The sequence below is a fragment of the Rhinolophus sinicus genome, chromosome 2 (genome assembly GCF_057876585.1).
Source record: "Rhinolophus sinicus isolate RSI-liver-muscle chromosome 2, RSI-T2T, whole genome shotgun sequence".
NCBI classification, from domain to species: domain Eukaryota; kingdom Metazoa; phylum Chordata; class Mammalia; order Chiroptera; family Rhinolophidae; genus Rhinolophus; species Rhinolophus sinicus.
The window spans coordinates 62,087,384-62,115,101 of record NC_142502.1 but is presented as its reverse complement, the minus strand read 5'-3'; the positions used below and the strand labels follow the sequence as shown (position 1 = coordinate 62,115,101).

Sequence of the window (27,718 nt, the reverse complement as noted above, 5' to 3'; positions counted from 1 at the left end):
ATGAATTTTGGTCAAAGTGGGTATTTTTAGGTGCACGTATGTTCCATGCACATGAACTTTAAGTCCGACCCAATTCCACCTAGCTCAAAGCATGTGATACAAAGGAAATCATGTGACTAAGCATCTACGGTCTAAAAGAGGTTGAACTATAGTGTGCCCACAACCCTGGCAGGGTGGTTTTCCAGGAGATGCTGGAAACAACTATCAGATGCTGATAGTGTATTCCTGCAGGACATAGTATAATGCAGTGTATACAATAGATGGTTAATAAATGCAAATTAAACCAGGAAGTGTCTTGTCAATGTAGTTTTGGAAAGCGGGACAAGGGTGGGTACTAGAAGATTTTTTCATTATAATCTTTTCATCATACAGGTATTTCTGTAGTACACACAAAAGAGTGAAATTTATAGAATCACAACCATCTATGAGAAAATCGACCAGTATATTAAATTGAATAAAATGTACGCCGCTGGGAAAACGATCCTGGAGTATTTATCAATGGCGTGGGTGTCTATCCTGATGCTCACGTAGCTGCCCCTCTGACTCTTTCTCTGGGGGGAGTTCCTCTCCGAGGCCAAGGTCAGCTGCACCGTCATCCTGTCGGGCTTCTCTCCACTCTCTGGCATGTAGTTGCCCAGGTCATTAACCTCCACGTCACTGTAGCTGCCATCCTGCATGACAGCACGCGGCTGAGGTAACCCACAGGTGGAGGGAAGCTGAGAACACAGCAAACACACGTTGAGATGTGAGCTCAGCTTCATCCCTCAGAAACCCTTCAAAAGAAACTGCATGGTGGAGGGGGTGGCCTTTTCCTAGTTTCTTTCACTCCCAGTTAGGGGTGGGAGATGGGAAAATAATGGTAGTGGCACTGTAAACACTCAAGAATGGCAGGTCTTGTTTTTGTTTAAAGTATACATATGACTCTTAGGAAACTTCATGTCATACCAGAGACCAACAAGCATGTTCATGATCAGAGAATTGACTTGTTCTCCACTGATATGAGCCCTGATAAAAATGTTTACAGATAACATTATTGAGAGACAGAAGAATGGGGAATTTGAAAGGTGTGGCATTGTGGGGATAGTTCACTACTATATAGTCAGAGTTTTCTGCAGGAGATAACCATTGAGCTGCAGACAGGAAGAAGAAAGGAAAGTCAGGTGGAAGGGGAAATAATCTGGAAACTGATGGGAGATGTTTGAGGTCACACATGAAGAAAAGTGGCCTAGAATGAAGGATGTACTTCCCTGGAAGCTTCTTTTGTTACACCTCTATGTTCATAAACAATTTGTTCTACCATGTTGCATTGTCATTTCTTTTTATGACTAAACTATGAGCACCACCAAAATTAAAGGGATTATGTATTAGTTAACTTGCCTTAGCACCTCCTGGTATATGGTGGGTGCTAAATAAATGTCTGAATTAGTGAAAGAGTGTAGCCCAGAGTACACTTCACACTGCTTTAACATATTATTTTATTTGTTCTTCACACCAACCCCATAACGTAGGTGGAGGAGGGGGCACTCTTACCCCATTTTACAAAGGAGGTATGACCTGCCCAAGATCCAGAGCTCGATCTGGCTGTATCCCTGAGTGAATGCTTTAGTTCATAGAAAACTCACCTTCTCCCGTAGCTTCCGTTCCTTCCGCTCCTGCACCGTGGTCAGGTAGTTGACAGCCGCGTACTCCAGCACCGAGAGGAACACAAACACGAAGCTGACCCAGAGGTAGATGTCCACGGCCTTGATGTAGGAGACGCGGGGCATGGAGGCGTTCACGCCCGTGATGATGGTGGACATGGTCAGCACCGTGGTGATACCTACAAACAAACAGAGTGAGAAATAAGCACGCATTTGTCTTTCACCAAGCATTGGATGGCTTCATGCCTCCATTCTTGGTCCTTCCTGCTCTTTGGCCTAAAATGTCTCTATCCCATCCTCTGTCTAGCAAATACCTACTCATCTTTTAAGATTTAGCTTTTATGAAGCCGCTCCTGTTCCTCCACCCTCAAGCTCACTCTTTCCCTCTCTATACGCCTGCATATTCATCATAGCACCGGTATCGCTTTCTCCTTCTACAGAGAGCCCCAGACATTTTGACAGTAAGACATTTATTTCCATTCAGTTTAAAACAAAGATTACATATATGAGCAAGTATGTATGTTTCTTGAAACTACTTCTTTACAAAAGAAAAAGGTTCATACGGTTTACTTGAACATTTGTGTCCTTATTGTGCTTATCTAGTCCTGCAGCCCGGAGCCTGTTTCATCAGCTATCAGGACACCACCCTCAGCCACCCCCATGGTGGACCTGCCTGCCTATTCAGCAATCCCCATTTTACCAAAGGTGACCATGTAACCTCATTTATAGGAGACAGATATTTAAAACTAGAATACGTATTTATTTAGCACAGTAACTAAGCTACGGAACAACTGTTAAAGGACAGGGCATCTGTCAGTGGAAATTTGCTCGGGATTTCAAATTAAGCTTAGAACATTTGCTTGGCAAACACCAAATCACAGGGGATTAGGGTCATCTTAAGGGCCAGCTCCAATCTAGTTTCACTAAAACCTTGTGGGTCACCCTCTCTCTTGAAGCCCCTGAACCACAGTGGTGGCATGTGATTGAGTGGGTGCAATATTTAAAGTGTGGAATAAAGTTGATGGTGAATAGCTATTGGTGGAATGCTCAGAATAGGGCTTCTCAGACTTGAATACGTATACAAATTAATGAGAGAGCTTGTTCAAAATGCAGGTTCTTTGTCCTCTCTCCGGGTTCTGATTCTATGCATGTAGATGGAACCCAGGATTCTTCATTTTTTAAAATTTCCATTGGAGATCTGTCACAAAGATCCCTTGGGCAACCTTTTGAGAAACCCTGTTGTACACTGTAATCTCCTTATGCAAGTGGGCAGAGAGAGCCCCCACGAACCAGGATCACCCACCCCAGAAGGCAGCTCCAACAAGACTAAAGGTGGGCTGTTTGCATGGGCACCTGTGGGGAACTGGGTACAGTTTTTTTCTACCTAGATTTTAAATAATGGCATTTTAGCTGTGAATGAATAACTTGAAGTATTTCCAAGCTATAATGCCAACAGGGGTTTAGGACCAATCTGAAATGAGTGTTTTTTTCTGGAAAGAATTACTTGTATTTTCATATGCCTGGAATGTGCACTTAAAATGTTCCTTACCTAAGGGGACTCTGGCAGGCACAGCTCTGCGATCGATCCAGAAGGACACCCAGGACAGCATGACCATCAGGGTGGCAGGGAAATAGGTTTGAAGCAAGAAGAAGAAGATGTGGCGACGCAGCGTGAAGTTAATGTACAGACGGTTGTACCAGCCTGGGGGGCACAGGAAGAAAAGACAGCACACGCCATAGCGACTCAGTTCCTTCATAAAACAAACGTAATTCAAGGGGTCAGAAATGCCTTAGACACTTCACTGGAACCTTATTATACCTTTACAAAGTAGAGGTAAGAAAAACCACGGGACAAAGTGGTTACAGGATGCCTACACCACATGGGTGAATCCATCTCAAGAAATCTTTGACCCCTTTTCTGTACAAAAAGGGAACCCCTTGAGAAGGTCACTTAAGACTCTTGTTACTCAAACTATGGGACAGGACCCAGCAGTGTCATCATCACCTAGGAGCTTAGAAATGCAGACTCTTGGTCCTCGCACCCAGACCTACTGAATCAGAATCCCCTTTTAACAACAGTCCTCAGATGATTCATATTCAAGTTTGAAAGGCACGGATTCAAACAACCCCCTTTGGATTTCTTTATGCAGAAAAAGGAGTTTTAAGTTAAAATATCAAGCTAACTACAACATTGCATTTAGGAACGGAGAGAACAATCACAGGTCCGGCTATGCTTCAGCTTGGCCTTTGTGTGCTTTACAAGGGAAAAATTTCACGGAGGGGTTGAAATGGAAGAACAATGAAAGGAAAAGGAAAAGGCAGGATAAGCTTGAGCTGAGGAGGACTGAAAATAAAATGGGGACTTGGCAACATTAACTTGAAAACTTGGCATCCTGGCCAATTATAATGCAATGGTTATAATTATAACAGTTCCAGAAAGTGATTGCTATAGACGATAGGTGCTATAGACTGAATGTTTGTATCCCCCCAGTATCCATATGTTGAAACGAATCCCTAAGATGTTGGGAGGTGGGGCCTTTGGGAGGTGATTAGGTCACAAAGGTGGAGGCCGCAGGAATGGGATTTGCACTCATATAAAAGAGGCCCAGGGAGCTCCCTCATCCCTTCCACCATGTGAGGGCACAGCCAGAAGGTGGTGTCTATGAACTAGGGAGCAGGTTCTCATCAGACACCGAATCTGCCAGCACTTTGATCTTGGACTTCCCAGCCTCCAGAACCATGAGAAATACATTTCTGTTGTTTAGCAGTCACCCAGTCTATGATATTTGGTTATCACACCCCAAACAGACTAAGACAAGAGGAAACGAATATCAGAATGCTAAGGGTCAAAGGAATGGGTGTCCCCCAAAGAACCAAGATTCATAGGTAATATACACAGATGATAAGATGTGCTGGATTGTCATGATGTGCTGGAAGCAAATAAGTGCCCTCTGTTCTAGATTAGAAAGCCTTAAAATGTTGCACTTCCTGTGCAGTCAATCAGACAGTGTTTTAGCGACAGATTGCATAAGGATTTGAGCAAAATCACCTTGAAAAGGGATTAGTCAAGAAACAGGCAAGGGTGGGAGAGAGTGAACCTCAGCTGTTAACCTCAGCTGCCGGGAGGAAGACACGCCCTCAGCAGGCCGCAAGCCTGTCAGGACCCTTGGTTCAAAAAGCAATGGCACTGCCCACAGGAAAATGACAAGTAGTTCCCGTACCAAGGCTCACGAGAAGGTCATAAGGAGAGCCTGTGCAAGCAGTGTAGTAAGAGGGGAAGGCCTAAGAGTGGAGCACACCCAGAGGGGCTGGCTGAAGCAGAGAGAATGTGAATGGAAACAGACAGACCTTAAATTGGGTTGTTTCTTACCTGTAGAGGAGGGGGCTCTGCTAATCACATCAAGGGTGAGATGCCTGCTGCTAAACTGGCGATGTGATTGCCTCAGACAAACCTCCTCGCGTGGCTTATGTTTCAGTCCTTACTGATATATTCTGGGTTATCACTTCTGATACTTTGGGACCAAGAACCCACCTCCACATCATCCTCTAGACCAGATTTGGGATTCTCAGCTTTGGTGTCTAATCCAGCAGCACAGGCTCTGCTCACTTGACAACCAATTCACACCTTTCCTAAAACAGAGGATGACTCACCACAGCCAGGCTAGCACCGCCCATGCCCACCTGTGCTGCTGTAGAAGGCCAGTTTAGTGGTGGTATGGAACTCTTGAATGAGGAACTGGGAGAGCGAGATGCGCTCGTCAGTCTTTAAGGAGTCGTTGCCCTTTTTCCAGTAGAGCATGAGGTCATCTTCTGTATAGGCATCTGAAAAGACGGGAGATAGCATCAGGCATGTGGCAGTGGGGAGCCAGGCTTGTCTCTGCAGCTCTGTGGAAGCTGCCTCCAATCTCCCACACAAACGACTGCGATTGTAATCGATTATTTGAGTAAACAAATCATAGTCTACACAAGGCAAAACAAAATCCACAACGACAAATCTAATTCTCCCCAGTCTTCCAGAAGTCATCAGAGCAAAGCTCCCAAGCCTCAATGTTCATAATTCCTGCAAAAGGGCTCACCCTGCAATTCAGTCTGTCATGCATTAGGTTAAACCAAGTGAAATTGCTGTTTTTGTAGATCAGAAATGGTTAAAAAGTGGCAAAACTGTATATGGTTCAGTCTTTTAAACCAGGGTAATTTAGCCCTAATTTAGACCTTTTCTTTCTTATTGCAAAGCATAGTGATGACCACTGATGGTGAATACCTTCAAAGACTCTTAGGCAATAAGGGCTGCATTTTAGCAAGAAAGGACCTAGAAAGAAGTGGAGGAAGAACAAGTCCCTTCTCTGTGGGCCTCCAGTTGCTCTTCCCCAGGGAAAAATCAAAGTGATTCCCCCATGAGGATCACTCTCTCTGATGCTACGACCCTCCCGCCCCGCCCCCGGCACTTTAGGTGAGCATACTGCTGATTCCAGCTGGACAAACCTACCTGCTGCCTGGGCAGAACTGAGGTAAAACCTAACAGAGATGCCAGTCCAGTCTGTGCATGTGTAAACAGCTCTTTTCCGGGCCTCTTCCTGATCTATTTTATTCCTCTCTTTATTCTATTTCTAACCCTTGATCTGTGTGATGGTTGGTTTTATGTGTTCACGTGGGCTAGGCTATAGTATCCAGTTATTCAATTAAGCACTAATCCAGGTGTTGCTGAGAAGATGCTTTGTAGAGGTGACATCTACAACCAGTTCACTGTAAGTAAAGGCGATGGTCCAGGATAATCTGGGTGGGCCTGGTCCAGCTGAAAGGCCTTAAGAGCAGACCTGATGTTCCCCAAGGAGGAAGAATTCCACCTGTGAACTGCAGGGTCAGCTCCTGCCCAGAGCTCCCAGCCTACCCTCCTTGACGGCCTATCCTGCAGATGTTGGACTCGCCTCACCAGCCCCCATGCTCACATAAGCCAATTCCTTGCAGTAAATCTCTGACTATGTGTCTCCTATGGTTCTGCTTCTCTGGTGGAATCCTGACTACTGCTACAAGCAGGGAGAAGCCACATTCCGGATGGAGCTGCCTGTGTGTACTGAGGAAAACAGGCTGTGGGAGCCAACAAGCTTAGTCCTTCTTAGCACTGTTCTCAGGCAAGTTACATCCCTCTTCTGTATATGGAGATAACAATAACCCTCTCCCATGGCTCCTGTGAGGATTAGATGACAGAGCAGGTAAATCCTGTGCAGTTGCAGTAGGTAGTCACTCCCTTAGTCCTGAGTTTTTTGCTTTTTGGGATTTTTTAAATACATATATATTTTTTATTGGGAAATATTGGGGCACAGTGTTTTTCCAGGGCCCATGAGCTCCAAGTCATTGTCCTTCAACCTAGTTGTGGAGCGTGCAACTCACTGGTCCATGTGGGAATCGAACTGGCAACCCTGTTGTTAAGAGCTTGCGCTCTAATGAACTGAGCCACCGGCCTCCCCAGTCCTGGGTTTTATGACGCCCTTTTCCCACATTCAGTGCCCTGCAGAGCTGTCCATTTGGCCCTGCTACCTATGGGGTCAACACCCCTGCGCTGCTCGGCCCTACATGATTGGAGCCAGGAGACACCTGATCCACCAACACAAGCCCAGGCGGGCTGGCAAAGGTGCCAATGAGATTGCTCATTAGGACTGTGACATGGCCGGGAAGGGCCAGTGGGTGTGCTGGTTCGGGAGGAGTGTACGAGTTGCAGTTGGGAGTCCAGACTGCCCATTACAGGAGGCATTTGGGCAGAGATTGGAGAATGGAGCAGGTGCGTGGAGAGCTCGAGATGTGAACACGAGGCCCTGGCATTACCTTTGCCTTGCTCTTATTGGGGCCTGGAGTTTAGCTTTCCCCGGCCTTCTGTGTGTGCACGTTTCCTGGGGTCCCTCAGTTGTTCCTGAGTGTCTCCACCACCAGCTGAACTCACTGGGGCAGCTCCCTGGGCGATTGTTGCCAAACTGGTTTTTGCCAGAAAATCCTCTCTTCAACAAAATCATATTCAGAAGAGCAACAAAACAGATCAAAACCAAGCTCTCTGGGAGGACTGTGTGTACATGTTAGTGTTGGGCTGGGTACTTGGAGGGAGGGAGACCTGCGTTTGCAGAGCCCTCTACATCGCTCCCTGAGCGACGACCCTGGAAAACTCTTCAAAACCCCCAGGTTCCACAGAAGTAAATTTAAAACCATTGCCACAGGGCACTAAAAGGGTCCATTACGGGAATAGAAGGTTTCAGTCCCAAATCTGTTCTGATTGAAAACATTTACCTTTGACTTTTAGCTTCAATCTAAGACATCACTTTCAAAGCATCATCGTGAATAAGGAGCAGGCACTGCTCCTGCTGCTGAGACTGAGAGGTGTTCAGAATTACTTAGGAGCTGTGTGTTGTTGTCTGGCACGAGTCTACTCACAGCTTTCAATTTCAAGCGAGCACGTTTGTGTGTCCAGGGGAAATCGGCTGAAGTCCATGTTGCACATTGCAGTCACTGTAACCCTAGAAACCCAGACAAAATCCAAGTTTTCAGAGGATGCAAAACACACATGCAAAATGCTGAAACAAACAGAAAAGGCCTCTGCTTCCTTCCAATACAAGTACGTCCTTCTTATAACATAAGCAATGTGTTAGGATTTAGATGAGTAGTTTATGAGTGATACACTTATTGGAGTACTCTTAAGTATTTATGTTTAACCTGCGTCGGTGTGAAGCAAATAGAATGCCTCTACTAATTCCCATCACGTTTGAGCATTTTAAAGAAGCAATGGTTTCAGTCAATATATAACAATGTGAAATAAAACCTCATATGGTATCGTTTCTTAAAAGAAACCATAAGACCATATAGACATATCTCATTTTATTGTGCTTCAAATTTATTGCGCTCCACTGATGTGTTTTTTATGAATTGAAGGCAAGACCTTCCATTGGCAAAGAGATTACAACTAGCTTTATTGTGGTGGTCTGGAACCGAACTCGCAATTATCTCCTAGGTATACCTGTGTTGTTCTCCTGTTTTAGATAAACTCAAGTTCTTCTGTTCTTTTATTGATTATATTGATATTCAATATTTGTATAATGCTTCAGAAATAGTATTAATGAAGTACTTAATGCCAGTTGCCAAATTCAGCACTTTTAAAATAATGTTGATATTTTTATATTGATAATAATATGATAGTGGACATAGGTGTTTTTAGTAGATAATTCCATGGAGATCATAGTGACGAAAAAAGATCTTATTGCACCAACATATAAGAAGTAGCTGGCATCTAATAGTTTTGTTTCAGAGTCGACAGAAAAATAGGCTTCTGCATCAAAGAATAAATGAATACAGATCATCAGTCATAGAAGAAAGATCTCCCATCCAGTGGGGAATCTCACGGCAAGGCCTGACTAACAGTCACTGGCTGATATTGAACATACTATTTTTTCTTCCACCATACAAAAAAAAAATATGGCTGTGTATAACTTGTGGAAATTATATGGGGAATTCATGACAAAAAAAAAAAATCTCAAAATTTTCATTTGAATGGAAATTTCAAGGAAAAAAAGCTAAGTTCTTTGAAACTGAGTTATCCAAATATTTGTCTTATTTTCCCCATTCCATTTGGTGTGAAGTGCTTGTGTTCCGGGAGGGATTTCATTTTGCTAGCAGCTAGGTAGTCTTGTCTCCCCTGGAAATCCTGATAAACAGGTTGTGTTGGGGGTGGAGGGTCATCAGACTAGTTCTTTGCACCCTGATTTGATGCTTTTCCACCTGTAACCCACACATTGAACGAGCATGGTGTGTGGTGTAGTCTAACCCATGTCTGTTTTTGTTTTCCCAGTTCCCTTTAAATTGATTCATTGGGGGATCCTCCCTTGTCTTCCTTGGAGACTTGGCAGGTTCTGTGATTTTTCTGCTTACTCTCATGTACCAGGTATTAATCAACACTTCAAGCTTCATTCAAATTGAGATTTCTGCTGTTCCTCCCAGCTAAGGTACAGAGTTGGCATCTAAGTGGTCAGTTTCTGCCCATCTCTGATCACTTCCTGCGTGGGTAAAAGTGAGAAGAGAGAAGGAGGCAGGGGCAGGATTGGTCTTTGGCTAGGTGACTTCACAATCTCTAAACCTGCCACATGGTTGAAGCTGGTATTTTCTTTCCCGAGTTCTTCGTTCCCACTGCTGGGCACCTTCGTTTTCTAGCAGCCATTCCCCACCCCAGCTCTTGGTTGTCCCATCCACATTCCATTCCACACACACTTAACTGTTCCCAATAACACTGGGAGTAAAGACTGACCCCACTTCTCCTAGCTCTGCCCCTGGGCTAGTCAGACAGTTCTACGCTAGCCTTCTAACTATGCAGTGTCCCCCAGGGGTAGGCACACATGTCGCAAGCTCTCTGAGTGGTCCCAGTGCAGGCCCACTCATGGCTTCCCCACAGCTCTCTCTCAAGAAAAATCTCACAAATCTTTTTTCCTTCCACAAACATTGACTTTTCATATCTTGAAGTTGAGTGGGAGTTCAAGAGCCATGGAACTAGTTTTTCAACATTTCCTTAATAAAATCTGCCTAGTGTGATGGAGTATCTCATTTATGAATTCACTTATTTTATCTTGGTGCCTAGGAAACTTCAATCGCCATCCTGTTATCTGTCCCTCCCTGCCCCCCCCCACCTGCTTCAGGGGGTCCATATCTTTATTTGCATTCTAATAATTTGGTTCCATCTCTGTCTCCTGCCTGAAGTCACACTAAGGGCAGTGACATATCATTTCATCTCATGTCCCCAGAGCTTAAGACAGGACCTGGCAGGGCTTTCATTTACACAACACTGAGAGCCACCCTGGCACCCAGAATGGTCTAAATAAAAATGTATTCTGTTGACGGAATCACTGAGTCGATGAGGTAGGAGGATAGTATATTAGCACGTACTTTAAGAGTTAACCTGTTGCTGACAGAGTTGATGATACTGAGCTAATCCATGTTTTCCCCAAACTAAATCTCGAAGTGGTAGTCCTCAGTAACTTAGGCCTTGTTTTTTTGTCCTGTTAAATCAAACAAACCCATGATTTTATTTGCAATAAAAAAATCAATCATCTGTTTTTAGGCACGAGGAGATTCACTGATGACTTTTGACAGAGGAGGTTCTTCCCCTCGTGGTCATATCCAGTGGTGATCTGGATGAGACATCCACCGGCTCATGAGAACTGACTGATAGACTCTCAGGAAGTTTGCAAGCTTGTTGTTAAACATAGCCATTATTAAAAATTAAATTATATAAACTAAAAATTAAATGTTACCTTAAAAATAAAAGTAGTAACTACTCAAAACCACTTGCTAATTATTTTACTATTATCTATACTCCTGAAGTTACCTATATCTACTACATTTATATGGTGGAAATACCATCTAGTGGTGTGTGAACTACCACCCATTTCTTCCCAACTCTGCATTTAGAGACATCAGGTTGGTAGCTGGAAATCAGCTATGATGTGGTGTATTTACACTACAGAAATTGGCAAATACTACAAATCAGGGCTTGATCGTTTTGCTGATGGTCTAGACTTAAGAAAGCAGATAAAACCTAAAAGTGTGTCGTCTATTGCCATTACATGTAAAAGTTCTAAAGTGTACCCAACAAATGGGAGTCAAAGAGATCCAAGGAGGGAAGTCTTTGGGAAGAATGTTTTATCTATTTCTCTGATTTCTACTAGAGAAATAACTTTTATTATTGTAAAGTTTTTCAATTGAAATATAACATACAGGATAGGGCATAAATCCTATCAGCTTGAGAAATTTCCCCAAGTGTATTTTCAAGATGGAATAATTCTTTACAATTTTTACTTATGTGTATAGTTTGTTTTCCTCGGTGTTGAAAAGTTAGAAGCTAGCTATTCAGAGCTAAAAGGAAAATAATCGTTGTGGAGCCAGTACTTTTCTTGGTTAAGATGAGTGATTTGCCTTTATTCCCATGCTTCAGGTGTCAAAGAACACTGCAGGTAAAAAAGGCCGAGAGGGAGAGCTAAGGAGAGTCTTACCTCAGGCTGTAGAGCACTTTCCCATCGGGCTGGACTCTCAGCATGACGTTATCTGTGGTAGTGTCGTGGATGAAGGAGCGCTTGGAGTGCACAAAAAACATGTCAGGGACCCAGATCTTCTTCACCAGCCGGCCGTCAAACGTCATGCTGAGGTTGTTGGTGCTGGGGAAGGACAGCCTCTCATCCTTCCAGTAGTGCCTCAGGTAGAGGGTCATCGTGAAGTCCTAGGGGCAGAGGGGAAGAGAGGAACCTCACACACTGAGACCCCTGGGTGTCATCAAGACATTCTCTATTCTCGCGGTGCCATCACCTGGCTGGCAAACGAAACTGAGCCCTGTGAGGTCTTGCTTCTAGTCCCTGGGGTTTGCTGCAGCAGAAGGAAGAGGACACTGCAGGGGAAGAACTCAGCATGAGGTCTCCTCAGAAAGGTGTCCCTGAGCCCCTCCTCATCCCCTGGCATTCATCTCTGCACTGAGAAGGCTGCTACTGCCAGCACTGTGACCCTCTGTCTGACAGCTCCTAGGCCCACTGTTGGAAAAGTGCTAGGAGAGTGGTAGAGCCAGGCTCTTGGCCTCCCATGGGAATAGGTTCCTGTGAGAAACTACTGGCTCGGCTTATTCCCATGCCCATTCAGACCATCTGCCGCCCCCCGCCCCCAACCAGCTGGCTGTAAGCCACCTTTGTGCTGCATGCTATTTAACAGTCAGGGCTGCCCCAGCAGGCATAGGTGCTGTTCCTGTGTCTCGACTGACCGCCCTCGAGAATATGCCTGTGATATGAACCCCTTATGGCTCCGTTGTCTTTTTTCGGCCTCACCAAATCCAAGAAGCTGCCAGGAGTCGAGCTCCTGGGTTACATCCACACACAGGGCAAGCTGGAGGTACCCAAGAGTTAATGCCTCTTGAAGCAGCCGTCACCCAGAGAGTGGAATTGGGGAGTGAGGCAGATGGATAAGTGCTGCAGCTCCCTGGCTCCTCGATTGGGATAACCCGGAAGTGTGTTCTGCACTGTCTCCCAGAGTTAACACAATGGGACAGTGTCTCTTACCCCAGTAGTAACTGGTTTGATGGCATAGCGCTTTTTGCTCCCTTCCCTTCCCTCTCTCACCACCCCACTCTCTTGTGTTTCCTGGGCTCGCCTCCCAAATAAACTCCCCATGCTAGAATGCTGTCTCAGGTCTGCTTCTTGGGGAAACCAAACTAAGATAAGGCCCTAAAAAGTGCTAAAAGTCAAGCGGTTCTAGAATGTTTCATTTTTTAATCTAAACCCTCTAAAAAGGAAAAAAAAGTGTGGTGGTGGTGGGGAAACACTTCTGCTTCACTTGCATTTCCCCAGCCACACAAAATCTGCCGTAGTAGGATGTGCCTGGCTACCTGGACCCTGCTGTTTATGTCTGAGAGCCTTTGCCAGAGAACTCATCCCTATGCCAAGAGCCGGGTCCCTGGAGAGGGAAGATCAACTTTGTCATCTGGCTCTGTCTCATACCAATTGGGTGGCTTTTGGCAAGTGTCTTCACTTCCTTGAGCCATCTGTGACATTAGTGTGGGACTGCCCATTGCCCAGGGAGGTGTGAGACCCAGTAAATTCTGGTGTGCAGAGCTCTGGCCCAGCCAGGCCCTGTGTAGATTCCCCTGCCCACAGCCCCGGCAAGAGAAACACCTACCATGTCGACCTCTGAGATACTGTCCAAGCTCTCCACCTGCACATCCACACCCACAGGAATGGCTGGGCCTGCGGACAGGGCATGGCAAGAACATTTATTCATTTTACTTGAACTTTTACTATGGAAGAGAGAGACATAGGAGCATTTCCCCTGGAACCTCAGTGTTATGTCAGATTTGGAGGTTTGGTGTTCTTGCATGCCAAGATGAAGTCAAACCAGACAGATAAAAGGGTGGAATCATATCGTGTTTCCCTGAAAATAAGATCTACCCGGACAATCAGCTCTAACGCGTCTTTTGGAACAAAAATTAATATAAGACCCGGTCTTATTTTACTATAATATAAGACCTGGTCTTTAATATAATATAATATAATATAATATAATATAATGTAATGTAATGTAATGTAATGTAATGTAATGTAATGTAATGTAATGTAATATAATATAATATAATATAATACCAGGTCTTATATTAATTTTTTTCCAAAAGATGCATTAGAGTTGATTGTCCAACTAGGTCTTATTTTTGGGGAAACACGGTAGGTTGGCTCCTAGGAATATTCCAGTAGAGGTTAAAAAAAAACAAAAAAACTTTGAAACAATGAGGTTAATATGTAGCATTCCTCTTTGGTTATACATGCTCATCTAAAGGTACAATAAAGACCGAGGTCAAAGTTGATCAGAACTCGATGTGATCTAAGGAGTTACTTCTTAGCACGAGATCCTCCACTTTACTTCTTATATTTTCCTCCTGGTTTTGCACCCTCTTTCACCATGGAAGCCAAAGTGTCTGTCTGGCCATGAGAAAAGCATTGCTTGACACCCATAACCAAAGTCATCCTTCGATGATTTGCCAAGCCCACAGATCTGCATCTTTGCCCCACAGCAGAGTAGTTTCCAGGAGGGACATGAAACACCAGGGTGGCCTTAAAACCATCACATTTTTTTTGGCATTTCTAGGCCACAAAAACTTAATATTCATAAAGGTGAAAAAACAAAACATCCTAAAGGGAGTAAATTGCTGCCCCTTTTCCTCCCTGCTTTCAGGTACGTAGGGAAGGCAGGAAGCAGACTCAGATCATCGTGGAGTGAAAAAGTGGGCTTGGATCCAACAGCAGCAGATTATGGGCTGGATAGAGTCTCCCTTCTACAATCTGTTTATTCTTTGGGTGAAGGTGACGGGAGGGAATAAAAGACATGAGAATGATTTCTAAAATAAATATCTTGCCCCAGAAAAAAGAAAAAACATAAGGACAAAAACCCTACTTGACAGTAAGAGGGCTGAAATCTGGCAGCTGCCGGCTCAGCTTCAAAGGTCATTGGCATCCCTCTGTGCTAAATGATTATTTTCTCAGGCTATTTTCATTTAATGAAACCCAGCAGACCACACTCTGTCCTCAGATATGTACCCAGGGTTCTGTATACCAGCTCCCAGATGAGAACTAATTTAGCTCAAGGTTGTTATTTCAGAACATTTTCAGGAGGCAGCTTTGGGCTGCAGCTGCTCTATCTTCCCCTTGCCCCTCTGACAGCCAGCTGCTGGCCTCACTGACCCTGTACCATCTTTGTCAGGAGCAATGGCCTGAAGATAACTCAGCTGGTCTGGCCTGGCCACTGACCAGCGGGCACCTCCTGAGAGCCCCGGCAGGGCTGGGCACGGCAGATGCTCAGAAGATGCTGTGGGCTCGGTGGCTTGTTCACCAAGGACAACTGAGGCAAACCTGAGCAGGGGAGAGCAAAGCTAGTTGGTTTCTGCTCACAGACAGACAGACAGACCTGAAGAAAGAAGACAACTCCTGTGAGTTCTCATTTCATACCTCCAAAGCCAGGCCTCATGCTGAAATCATGGTCATCTATCCGCAGAAGCTGCTCTGACTTTGTCAGAGGCGATTTGGTGATGTCAGGGCTTCGTTTCAGAATTGGGCTGCCCAGGGGGAAAAATTGGTTGATTACGTATTTTAATTAAATGAGATTTTAAAAAAAACAAACATTTGCATTCAGACTTGATCTTGACAGTTTTGATGGAACGTGTTATTTCTTCTTTTAAGCTACTGGATATCCTCTTTTACTTTCTCCAGCTTTCTGGATAAATGAACTGACCCAGAACGTCTAAGACAGTGGTTTAGAACCATGTCTGAGGAGCTTTAAAAATACAGGTTTCTAGGCCCCTCCTCAGACTTGCTGATTTGAGCAGTCTGGGACTGAGGCTTGGACATTAGTATTTTTTAAAGCTTCCTAGATGATTTTAATGTGTAACAAAGGCTGAGAATTGCTGGTCGTTATTAATAACTCCAAGCTCCCCCAAAGCTCCTTGGCCATTTTGAGAGGATTTTAGCTGGGAGAGGGGCAGTGAGTATGGGCTGAGCCTGGCACCCTTGACCTCTGTTGGCCCATCCTGTAGAGGGAGGATGAACTCTTACCCTTAGGTCAAATGTCAACCATCCTGGCTCCTTGGGAGGCAGCTTTTGTGCTTCTGCTTCTGAATTGCACTTAGGGCCATTTTAATTTATTTTCACTGTTTCTAAATAGGTAATATATTTGCAAAGTTTGACAATTTTTAAAAAAGGAAATGCAGTGAAATGTTGGCCTCCCACCTCTGCCTCCATTTACCCCAATCTCCCATCCACAGGCACCTCTCTTATTGGTTTCTTGTCTGTCTGTCCAGAGTTCTTGTACGTACAAGTAAGTACAAACATATATTTAGTTCTTCTATTTTTCCCCAGTTTTATTGAGAGATAGTTGATACATAACATTGTATTAATTTTAGGTATACAACATGATAATTTGGTATGTGTATATACTGCAAAATTATTACCACAATAAGTTTAGTTAGCATCCATCACCTCACATAGTTACAATTTTTTCCTTGTGATGAGAACTTTTAAGAACTACCCTCTTAGCCACTTTCAAATGTACAATACTGTATTATTAAATATAGTCACCATGCTGTACATTATATTCCCAGTATTTATTTATCTTATAACTGAAAGTTTGTACCTTTTGATCCCCTTTACCCATTTCACCTCCTCCCTAACGCCTGCCTCTGGCATTAACCAATCTGTTCTCTGTATCAGAGTTCATTTATTTTTCGATTCCACACATAAGTGAGATTATACTGTGTTTGTCATCCATGTTGTCACAAAAGGTCTATTTTTATACACAAAGTTAATATACTATGTAAACTCTTTTTCTCTTCATTAATTATACCTTGGATTTTTTATCACATCAAAGTATTGCAAGCCTCTTATTCTTTTTTACACTACATAGTGTTTCATCACATGGATGCACTGTAACTCATGTGACCAGTTCTCTATTGGTGGACATTTGAGTTGCCTCCACTCTTTTGCTATTACAAACAATGCTGCAGAGGAGGCCCTGAACACTCTTCACTTACCCATCAGCACCAGCTGTAGAATCCACAGAAACCATTTACTACCTTCCCAGCTTCTCCTTATGCTCACACCAGGTGTGTGTTCTCTCCAGGGTACCTCCACTGCCACCGCCACCACCACCACCATCACACACACACACACACACACACACACACACACACACACACACACACTTCCTTTCCCCTAGATACAACAGTGCCCAGACTTTGGCCTCCATCAGCATCACCTGGTGGCTTTGTTCAGCCCTAGATTCTTAAACTTCCCTTCCCCCCCTCCCCGCGCCCCCGGAAGTTTCTGATTTCAGGAGGTCTGATGCTGATTCAGAATTTGCATCTCTAATAAGTTCCCAGATGCCTCTGATGCTGCTGGTTGGGAGACAACACTTTGAGAACCACTTACCTGATGCATTTTATCCTCAATACACACAGTTTCCTACCTTATAACTAGCTCAGTTCATTTGTAAGTCCTTTGCCATCTTTTTTGGAGAAACCCTTTATCATTGTGGGAGAAAAATGTGACTGAGAGACAGAAAAACAAGGCTGCGACTTCCACGTGACCCTGCCTGCTCTGTGCCTTTTTAGGCAATTTGTAGACTCAAGACTCCTGCTACTTCAACTGATAAAAGGTAAAGCTCTGTGACAGGACAAGGGATGTGAAGAGTAAATGAGATAGTGTGGCAGCACTTTTCAAACTCTAAAGTGGTAACAAACAGAAGGAACCACGGTCATTACTGAGCCGACCAGGAAGTTTCCTCCTAAAGTAAGGAAATTACTGTGCTCACAGCATAGGAAGTGGCCCAGGGAAAGCATCTGAGTTAGAGAACCTGGACGAGCTACTACAGGCTTACTGATGTAAGGAAGGAAGAAGGTAGGGACTTCGAGAGGAGGAAAGCCAATCCCCATTGCCCCCCACATCCTCTCTCTCTCTCCCAGCTGAAGCCAGGAGCCCCCTCCCATGTTCTCCTTTCAGGCTCGCCCTACCCTCTGCTTCCTGCTTCTTGGTCAGGGGGAGGGGCACTGCTGAAAATCCCTGGAGCTGAGACACGGGGAAGAGACATCTTCAGCATGGTATACGTGTGCCCATGGCCATGTCTGCCTCGCTGTGGGCAACTTGGGGTGCTTCTTGGTCTCTATCTTTGGGGCTTACTATGAAAATTAAAAATAAAGGCGTGCTAGAGATAGTCTAGGTACTCAAATCAACCAAGCACCCCTCACCCTTCAGATTTGCTTCAAATCTAACCAGAATAAAATGTGCAAGGAAAAAAAAAAATCTATGAAGCGGCAACGCATTCATTTAGTCTTTTGATGAGCATTTCCCCAGTACCCACAGCAGCAGGGATTGGAGGATTAATTACTTAGGCCTGATTTGAAGAGGTCTGACCTAAAATATCTCCCCCTTTGGTCTACTCAGGCCTGAAATCGATGCCATTCTTCACTTGGATCTATCATGAAACTGTTAGTATGGAGAATAACATATTGCCAGGGGGACTGTATCACCTGGATATCCTTGCCCTGTGGCTTATGTATGCAGCCAAATGGGCACTGGCAGGAGATGAGAGGGCAGAGGGTTTATTTCTCCTTCTCTCCCTGCTTCAGTGCCAGGGGATAGCAATGTCTGTGTTGCTCTGTCATTACAGATATCATACTGGTCGTACTTCAAAATAAGCTCCAATAACACTATTTCCCCTTCAGGCCTATGGGTAGTCATGACTTCCTGCTGTTCCCGGTCCTTGAGGGCACTGGCACACCTGGTTGGGTTCCTGAATCCTGCCCAGCTCTGTGAGTAGTCTCTTTATTCAGTTATTGCTTAAGCCCTTTGGCGTGCAATGCTGGTTTCTGCCAAGACTTGACTGATGCACAGGGATTACATTATCTGTAGCAAAGTGGAGCAGGAGCAAGTGTGGGCTCTGCAGGAGTGGGTCCAGGAAAGGGGAAGAGCTAAGATGAAAGGGAGGGCTGCTCTTGGAGCTACGAGCCGTCACAATTGATGGTCAGCAGGGGCAGGATGAGGCCACAAATCCCGGAGGACAGAGCCCTTCATCTTCAGCACCTTGCACAGTGCTACACCCCCGAGGACTCTTAACATGTATTAGTTGAATGAAGGAAGGAATCAACATATTTGTTGAATGAATGAAGGAATGAATGGACGCCTGAATAGGGAAGCAGGAGGGACTGAAAGAGGGGGTTGGAATGGAAACCGAGCTTGGCCCAGTTCTTATTGTGGTTGGGGGCCAGCCTGAAACAGACCTGCACACTGACTAAAGGGGGGTTTGTCAGATTCTGAGATACCACTACGTTTGCCTTCATGAACCTTAGACTCGAGCCAAGAAAAGACTGATAAACAGGATACATAAACTCTTTGTCATTATTGTTGTTTAGTATTTTTAAATAACTTAAAAATTTTGGAAAATAGATCTAAACATAAAGGAGAGGATGAAAACCATTCAGAAATAACCTGTGCCATCCTGTATTTATTGTTACAGGGAGAGAGAGAGAGAGAGAGAGAGAGAGAGAGAGAGAGAGAGAGAGAAATGCCATTGTAACTTGCTTTTAAACTCAAGTTACAATGTATCATGAAATATTTTTCATGTCATTAGAATCTTTCTACTAGCTAGAGATATAATTATTAATCTTGAAATGAAGCATAACACACAGTAAATAATAGGAGCTACTAACACTGCTCAAGTACTTACTATTTGCCAGGTACAGTGCTAACTAATATTAAATGTATTAACTGGGGTTAGTCCTCATAACAACCCTTTGAGGTAGGCCTTACCATTATCCCCATTTTATACACAAGCAAACTAAGACACAAAGGGTTTGAATAACCTGGAAAATGGATGGAGCCAGGAGTCAACCCCAAAGGGCCTGGCTCTAAGTGTTGCAAGCAAGGTTCGCCACTGTGTCTTTTTGGAAAATTTGGCTCCCATAGCTTGGAATTTGCATTAGCTGTGGAAGGTCTAAGCTTACCTTTCCCCTCACATAGAAGCTATCATGGCCCTTGCACAAAATTGGTGTCCACTCACTTATTAAATGAGTTCATGTATTGAATGAGTCCCTCGGAAGTTATTGAAAAAGATATAGACATATCCCAAGCTATGATGATATAAGATGACATTTGAGACAGCTTTGTGGACTGAACAAATGGTGTACATTTTTTGAACACGCATTTTCGGTCTGTCCTCTTGGAGAGAATGAAAAGTTCTGACCTGTGGTACTTCTTGATTCCTTTTTGTAGTTCCTAGTCAGTTTGTATGTGGACGATGTTTTCCCAAAGCCTTTCGGAATTTTGTCAGAGGTTAGATAGAGCGCAGATGTGGGCCTGTGATGAGCCAGGGGTCTGCCAGAAAGCTCATTCAGCTAACAGCAGAGCACCTGATGAGTTATACTTTACTTTGCTGATTATTTCGTCTCTGAGAAGAGAACTGAATTTGACAAGGAAGCCAGAACTAGCTAATGAAATGATCTTGCTTTCTTGGCATGTGTAATAGCCAAGGAGAGAAATCCGTGTATACAGTCTAAAACGCCAATGTCATCCTCGACTCCTCCCTCTCACATCCTCATCCAGGCCCACCGAGGACAGGTGGGAATGTCCAGCCCCAGTCCCACTGCTTGGAGGTGTATCTATTCACAGGGGAAGCCCTTTCCTAATGTGCACAAAGACCCTGAACAGACCCCCTGGGACCTGCCCACACCAGTCAGTCAGCCAATCTTGGCTGAACCTCCTCCCCAAAATCGTTCTCTGCGTCCTGGCCTCTCCATTCCCACTGCCTCTGCCTTATGCAGCATTATTTCTCACATGGGAGGCAGCAGGCTTCTTCACCTCGGTCTCACTCTAATCATCCAACCATCACACCAACACCATGGAATGAAAAGCACACTCATGCCACTTCCCCTCTTAAAACCCTTCACCCTCAAAGCAAAGCCCATAGAAGCTGGGCAAATAAAGGCACATACTAAGGCTCCTCCCTGCCGCCTCAGCTCCCACTCTGCCTCCCACTTGCAGTTGCTAGTTATACTTCTGTGCCTTTTCTCTGCTTTCCCGTCTGTCTGGAAGGTCCTGTCCACCATTCTTCATATCCTTTCTTACCCAGACAATGCTTTGCACTCCCAGATCGATAATTATGTTCTCCTGGAAGAATTCCAGGGCTTCCCTACTTCCCAATAAAGTCAATACTCCTGTTTGTCACTCGCCATCATTAGAACATGCACCAGTCTGTGTGGCCAGGGTTTTCTGACCATCTCACTCACTTCACTGTGAGCTCCATGAAGGAGGGACTCCATCTTCTGCATTTCTCTAGCCCCAGCTTCTAGAATTGTGCAGAGCTCAGATTTTACAGAGGTGTGTACAAAATATGGAAGGAGAAGTACAAACCCAAAAGTGTATTCCAAAAGTTTAATGGGCCCATAAGAAATGTGCCAACGAGGCCAACCTAAATGAGGCAAGACTCCAGAAAAGTGCTCAAGACAAGCAGAATTCTTCAAAGTTGTGTTCTGAGCCAGGAGAGTCAGTAGAAGGAAATACACTGCCTGGAGAAGATGGGGCAATGCTAACAAACAAGTATAATAAGGCTGAGATTCTGCTAGCAGAATCCAATTTTATTTTTATGTTCTCCATCCGAGAGAACGGTCTTCAAATTGGGAAGGGAAGGGTGAAAATAATTAGTTGCTGCCCAGTGTAGTAAAAATGATAGCACGAGATAATCTTATTCAGTATTTCTCAGCCTTGATTTTACATTGAGATCACCCGAGAAGCTTACAAACTCCCAGGCCACACCCTAGACCAATGGTGGGAGCCCACCCAGCTTTCAGACCTCCTCAGCAAATATCAAGAGCCACGGTTCTAAGGTTTTCTTTTTTTGTTTGTTTGTTTGTTTTTAAATGGTACTAAAGTCTACAGACCCAGATGAATTACAGATCAAGAAATTTCAGGATCCTGCAGCAGAGAAACCCTGGAATAGAGGGGAAAGGCTAGAAAACTGGAGATGGGACAATGTTTTCCTGATACTCACAAAGAAGAAAAAAGAGTATCATGGAAACTGCTGAAGTTCAGCTCCAGATTGATTTCTGATCATGTTCTAGAACTTTCATTACAAAGACAACTGAGGAACCTTACTGTGTTCATGTCAAAAGCATTAAACCAGCGTGAGTTCAGACAGAGCAAGACGTCCTTGTGGGGCATCCCGGTTGGCAGATCAGGGGGTGTCACTGGCTGGTGTGCCTAGTATAACTGTCCCCAAAGAAGAGGCAAGCCCTAGGGGGTCCTGGTGGATGAGAGTCTGCATGGCCATTTCCTATCTGTGCCCGTCCTATGATGGCATAAGTGAGGCAGGCCCAGCAACTCAATGGTTTACAATAGTCAAAGCACTTGTACATACGTTGGCTCACACAATCCTTATGATAACTCTGAGCTGACAGACATAATTACTCCTCTCTACAGAAGAAACAGACTTGAAGCTGTCCAGTGACATGTCCAAATGCAGCAGTGCCACGTCCCAAAGCCAGGCCTTCTTATGGTCTGGAGCCCGTCTTTCCCCCACTGTCGCCTCTGCCATGGGAGCTTTGATAACAGATTCTTGGGGTTGCCTGTAACTGTTTATGCCCGCGCCAAAACTCCAAAGGAAATCCTCACAGACACACACCCAGGGCTCCATCTTACCTTATGGGGACATAAATTCAGGACTATGATGATAAGTGGGTAAGGGGTTGGGGAGTGGGTCCCGAGGCATTTATTTTATATAGGTGGCCAGGGAACACTGCTCTGAGAGAGTGACAATCAAGCAGAGGCCTGAAGAAAGTGAGAGAATGACCGGCTGATGGGAAACGAGTACTGCGGGCAGAGGCACAGCGCGGACAAAGCCTATGAGGTGGGACTTGCTGGTCTGCTGGAGGGACAGCAAGGAGGCCAGTGTGGAAGCTGGGAGGTCAGACAAGAGGCCTGGGCCACACCAGCTGAATTTGCTCTGCTGCTTACCTAAGGTTGAACATAGGACTCGTCTCGAGTTTCTCCACCATGAGTAATGCTGCTGTGACATTTGTACACTCTGCTGTTCTGTACTGTTCTTTGAGGCAGTGACCTAGTGTGGCCAGGACACCTGGCATGCTGCCTTAAGCCCCAGCTTTTCTGACCGATGATGAGAGACCATTTCTCTTCTCTCCAAGTCTGTTTCTTCTCCTGTGAAATAAGGGATTGGGCCATGGGGCAGCTTTGAGACTTTTCAAGTCTGCTCCAGAAGGCAGCATTCCTGAGATGCTAGAGGTACTTTATAGCTCTAGTCCTGTCAGTAGACGGCAAGGTGGAAAGGGTCAGTCGGCTCACAGAGCCCCACAAATACGGTGTCAGTTTCCACACAGACCCACCAGCACGGGCTGTGTGTGAGTGAGTGTGCACTGTGGAAGCTGAGAAAAAGTCACCTCATTAAGACTTGAGATGCAGGGGGGTGGAAGAGGGCCAAGGAAGGCTCCTCAGAGAAGGTGACATATCTTCTATGTATTAGAGGAGGAAACAAATGAACCAGAGAAAGAGGCAAGGGAAGAGCGTTATAAGCGTAGGGAGCAGCACAGGCAGAGACTCCGGAAACTGTCAGGATCAGTGGCAGGTCATAATTACACAAGAACAAGAAGCACAAAGTGGAGATTCAAAGTTCAAACAAACTATGTGGAAAATGATGGGACAACTTCTCTTACTAACTTAAGAGAAAACCAAATTCCAAGGTGTTTAGTGCAATCACAATCCAATGTCTTTCACTTTGTCAGGAAAGAGATTTGAAAGCAGTATCTCATGCATCATTTTTGCCTTTGGCCTGGCTTCTGTGCTTCATCACTTGAGCCCACTGAGGTCTCTTCTAGCCTAGAAGTTGTTGCCTGTCTCTCCCTCACCTTCACCCGGTCTTTCAATCACAGCCAAATTTCTCGCATGAGTTATCTACATTCACTCGATTTTCTCCTCTCCTCTCTTCAGTCCACTGCCACTGTCTCTTCACGCTGAGGTCTTCCATGGCTCTTAGCTGGTGTATCTAGGGCTCACTTCTCATCCCAAGGTAAAAAAAAAGTGATTTTTACCTTTGTGTGATCTGACCCTGTGCATCACTCCCTCAATCTGGAAACCTTTGACACCTCACTGGAATGCCTCTCTAGTCTGTAACCCACTTGAGGGCAAAGGTATATCTGATTTCATCGTTGATGAAACACCCATTGCCCACCGTCGAGCTGGCCTTATAACAAGAATTTGATAACTGTCAAATAAATGGCTCTCTTAGCATCTTTGATACCTCACTGTTCCAGTTGTACACGTGTTTCTCTGGTCTCTCATTGCCAGCTTCCTTCACCGAGTCCTCTTCCTCTAGCTTCTCTTTAAATGTTGTTCTTCCCCAAGGTTCTGTCCTTGATCTCGTCCTTATTCCATGCTACATGCTGTCTTTGGGTCACCTCGCCCACCTCCATCTATGAGGACTCCCTTTGTATCTCCAGGCCTGATTTCCCTGCAGAGCTGAGACCTATAGTCTCACTGGACAACTATCTTTCGGTAGCTTTCAAGCTCATACTCAGCCATCATCTTTTCCCCAAACCTGCTCTTCCTTCTGCTCTCCTTTTCCTGACATCCCCCTCTACCCAGTCATACAACCCAAAAACATACTGGACTGTCATGCAATCTCATTCTATAATTCTAACTCCTCCATTCCTGTTCACCCCACTAATGTCCTAGTTCAGGCTTCCACCATCTCTGCTCTGGTCGAAGGCATAGACTCTGGATTACTTTCTCTGTCTCCCCTCTAGCACCCTTCCCACCCTTCCACCATACTGCCACCAGTGTGATCGCTCCAAAATGGAAATGAGCTGAAACTATTTAGATCTTCTCTATCTTCAGAATAAATTTGAATTATTTAGCATGGTAAAGCAGGTATGATAATGGTACTTCCAGCTTCTGGTAGGATCAGTGTGCTCTCCTAAGGGATGAACTGGCATTTGTCCAGGAGCTTTTGGTATAGACAGGTTATGTCTCTATTCTTTCAGGGAGGAGGGAGAGAGAGACCTGAAGTATTGATTCATTCTAGAAACACTGCCCAATGCCCTGGCATTATGATCTGTACCCAGGATGATTTGTGAAGGGGGTCCCACCTCAGTGTTCCTCCTGTGGAGATCTTGGGAAAAACAAATGAATTATTTGCCAGAGCAGCGACTAGAATGAGGCAAGAGAGGTGCAAAATTTAAGTACATACAGACTCTCAAGCTGTGCAAGAACCTTACGTTTTACACTATAGGCACCTCACTCGCCTCATCCCGATTACACCCAGGTGTTCTCCTTGCTTCCCATTTTATTAGTATTAACCATGAAAAGGAGCTTGGATACAAATTACCAGCAGCTGATGAGGTTAGAATCTGGATAAAATTAAATGAGCCCTTGAAAAGTTTAGGCTACCTAAAAATAAAACTTAACCTGTCTAGTGGGGGCATAAGTTGAGTCCACTGTTCTGGAAAGCAATCTGCCAAATATATCGAGAGCTTTAAGCATTCTTGTGCCATTTGTGTACACCTCCCGGAGTTTATCCTAGTTAAGTAAGTGTGTATGTAGACTAGACATATATTCTCCTGTACAAAGACATTCATACCAAATATTTATAATAAGAAAGGAAGAAACTAAATGTCCATAAAATAAAGGAAATGCTTAAATGGTGGTACACTGTACATTATTATGTATATTATACATTATATGCAGCCATTCCAATGATAATTATATAGACTTCAATTAAGTAAATGTGTTTAAAAAATCATATTAAATACAATAAGTTTATAAAACTATATGCACAGAATAATCCCAAGCTAATTAATATTCAACATATGCTTAGAAAAAAAAGACTGGAAGAAAATATACAAAAAATGTTAAGGTAATTTCGAGGTTTGGGGATTATGCGTGATTTTTTAAATATGTTTTTAAAACTCTTTTCCAATTTTTTAAAAATTTAAATAACGGTCATATAAAAAGTGAAAGTTCCTTTAAGTCATTTTTTAAAGAAAATCTGTTTCACTTTCTGGGACTTTTCTCCATCATTGGTAATTACCACGAGGTGGCCTCTCTAACTCTGGCTTAGGAGAGAGACTGAGAAATTTTTTATGACAACCAATGGAGGTTATTGCTGTTGTTTTTAATCCTCATGAGCACAGTTGGTTTAAATAATCTCTATGGCTGCACTGCTCCCCAAATTCCACTTTTCCCAAGCAACGTCTGACTCTGACAGAAACAGGCCATGTGGCGTGTGCACAGCAGTCTCTCTCTGTGTCCGGGACTCACCACAACCACTAGATGTTTCAGCCCCTAGTTTTGTGATGTTGCTACAAGCGCCCCAAACAAGTGCTGTGAACCATAGCTGGCCCATGTGTGGAGGGCTGTCTTAGACCCAGGAGTGGGGCACCCAAGACTTCCACTAGCCCCAAACTCCAGAAAGCTGGATTTCCTTTCATATTAATTGATATTTCCAACCTCTACCCATATTTACATCCAGAAATAAAGAAAGCTGTAGCTCAATTTGGACCTAAGGCTTATAAAGAATGCCAAGTCAAGAATGCCCTTACTGCCTCCATTTCCTCATCAGTAAAGAAAGAATGCTGGATTAGGTTTTCTCCAAGTGTCCTACTTTATTGATGAATGTTGGGTAAGCAAGTGTGCAGGTGTTCACTTACATTTCCAGTGTTGTCATCAGAGCCGCCTGAGTGAGTCCGATTGCCGAAGTGCCAGTCTGGCTCTGTCTACGCTCCTTGCTCACCCGCTGCTACGGTCAGAGCAGCACGTATGATGTTGGCAACAGGCAAGCAGTTGGTCTGCTGGCAGGTCCTTCCCTGCATCCTCCCAATTTATGAGTAGGGGACAATCTAATGATAATTCTAGCCATGTAGCTCAAAGAAAGCTGCTTTGTTTTCTTTTAAAATATTTTTAATTAAGGACCCACAAATATAGCAGAAATAATTAGAACTAAAGAATCATTCTCACTAATTAGAGGTCCCACTGGTTACTTGAGAATTTGCAGATTTATTTCAACCTAGGATGTAGACATCAAATAATTGCCTTTAATTTTTTGTAAAATATGCATATACTGTAGTCTTTTTTCCAGAATCTATCTTTCACCTAGGACAATTCGTAAAAGATTTAAGAATATGCAATAATAGCACTGTATCTGATCTAAAAACATTTACAAAGAACATAATTCTAACTTCCTAAAAGGGAAGAAGCAGGAGAACAAAGGGAAAAGGAGGAAAAAGGCATCCACATAAACATTACAAGCTGGGAATGATTCTAGAACAACCCACCATAAGCTTGCTTTGCACACCTTCTTCCCTAAATCCTCTATGCTTCAATGTCCACTCACCTGCCTTTCTTAGACATCTCGTGGATTTCTCTTCCTCTCCAGTGCACTCTGCTTTCAGTGGCCCAAACCCATCCCCACCACAAAAGGAAGATGCCAATTCTCATATTCTGGACAGCCAACATGAGTTTCCAAATCCAAACAGTTCTCTCAAGAAACAGCAAAAAGGAAAAGGCTGTTCTTTTTCTCTCTTAAGATATCACTGGTCTGTTCATTATTAGAAGGATGTTTACTCATGCAAAAAAACAACAACAATTCACGGTATGTAATCTGAAGAGCCGGAGAAAGCAATTTCCACTAAACCTATAAATCCTCCTACGTCAGATGCCAGGGATTTTCTGAACTGAGGTTGAAGTCCTGCGTCCCTGTCAAACAATTACCGTGTTTCCCTGAAAATAAGACCTAGCTCTAATGTGTCTCTTGGAACAAAAATTAATATAAGACCCGGTATTATATTATATTATATTATATTATATTATATTATATTATATTATATTATATTATACTATATTATATTATATTATATTAGACTGGGTCTTATATTAAAATAAGACCAGGTCTTATATTAATTTTTTGCTCTAAAAGACGCATTAGAGCTGATGGTCCGGCTAGGTCTTATTTTCGGGGAAACAAGGTATTTTGGCGGTCTA

General features: G+C 44.1%; 1 protein-coding gene across 1 annotated transcript; it reads right to left on the bottom strand.

Annotated features, from left to right (window-relative positions):
- Positions 1-137: 137 nt before the first annotated feature.
- Positions 138-27,193, bottom strand: GABRR1 (gamma-aminobutyric acid type A receptor subunit rho1). Its single transcript, XM_019743314.3, has 9 exons — positions 27,072-27,193; positions 15,137-15,243; positions 13,320-13,387; positions 11,657-11,880; positions 8,058-8,140; positions 5,322-5,462; positions 3,190-3,342; positions 1,623-1,819; positions 138-716 (listed from the first exon to the last, which is right to left on the bottom strand). Exons 1-9 carry the CDS (start codon positions 27,191-27,193, stop codon positions 423-425), a joined length of 1,389 nt encoding a protein of 462 aa, XP_019598873.3. The 3' UTR covers positions 138-422.
- Positions 27,194-27,718: the final 525 nt, after the last annotated feature.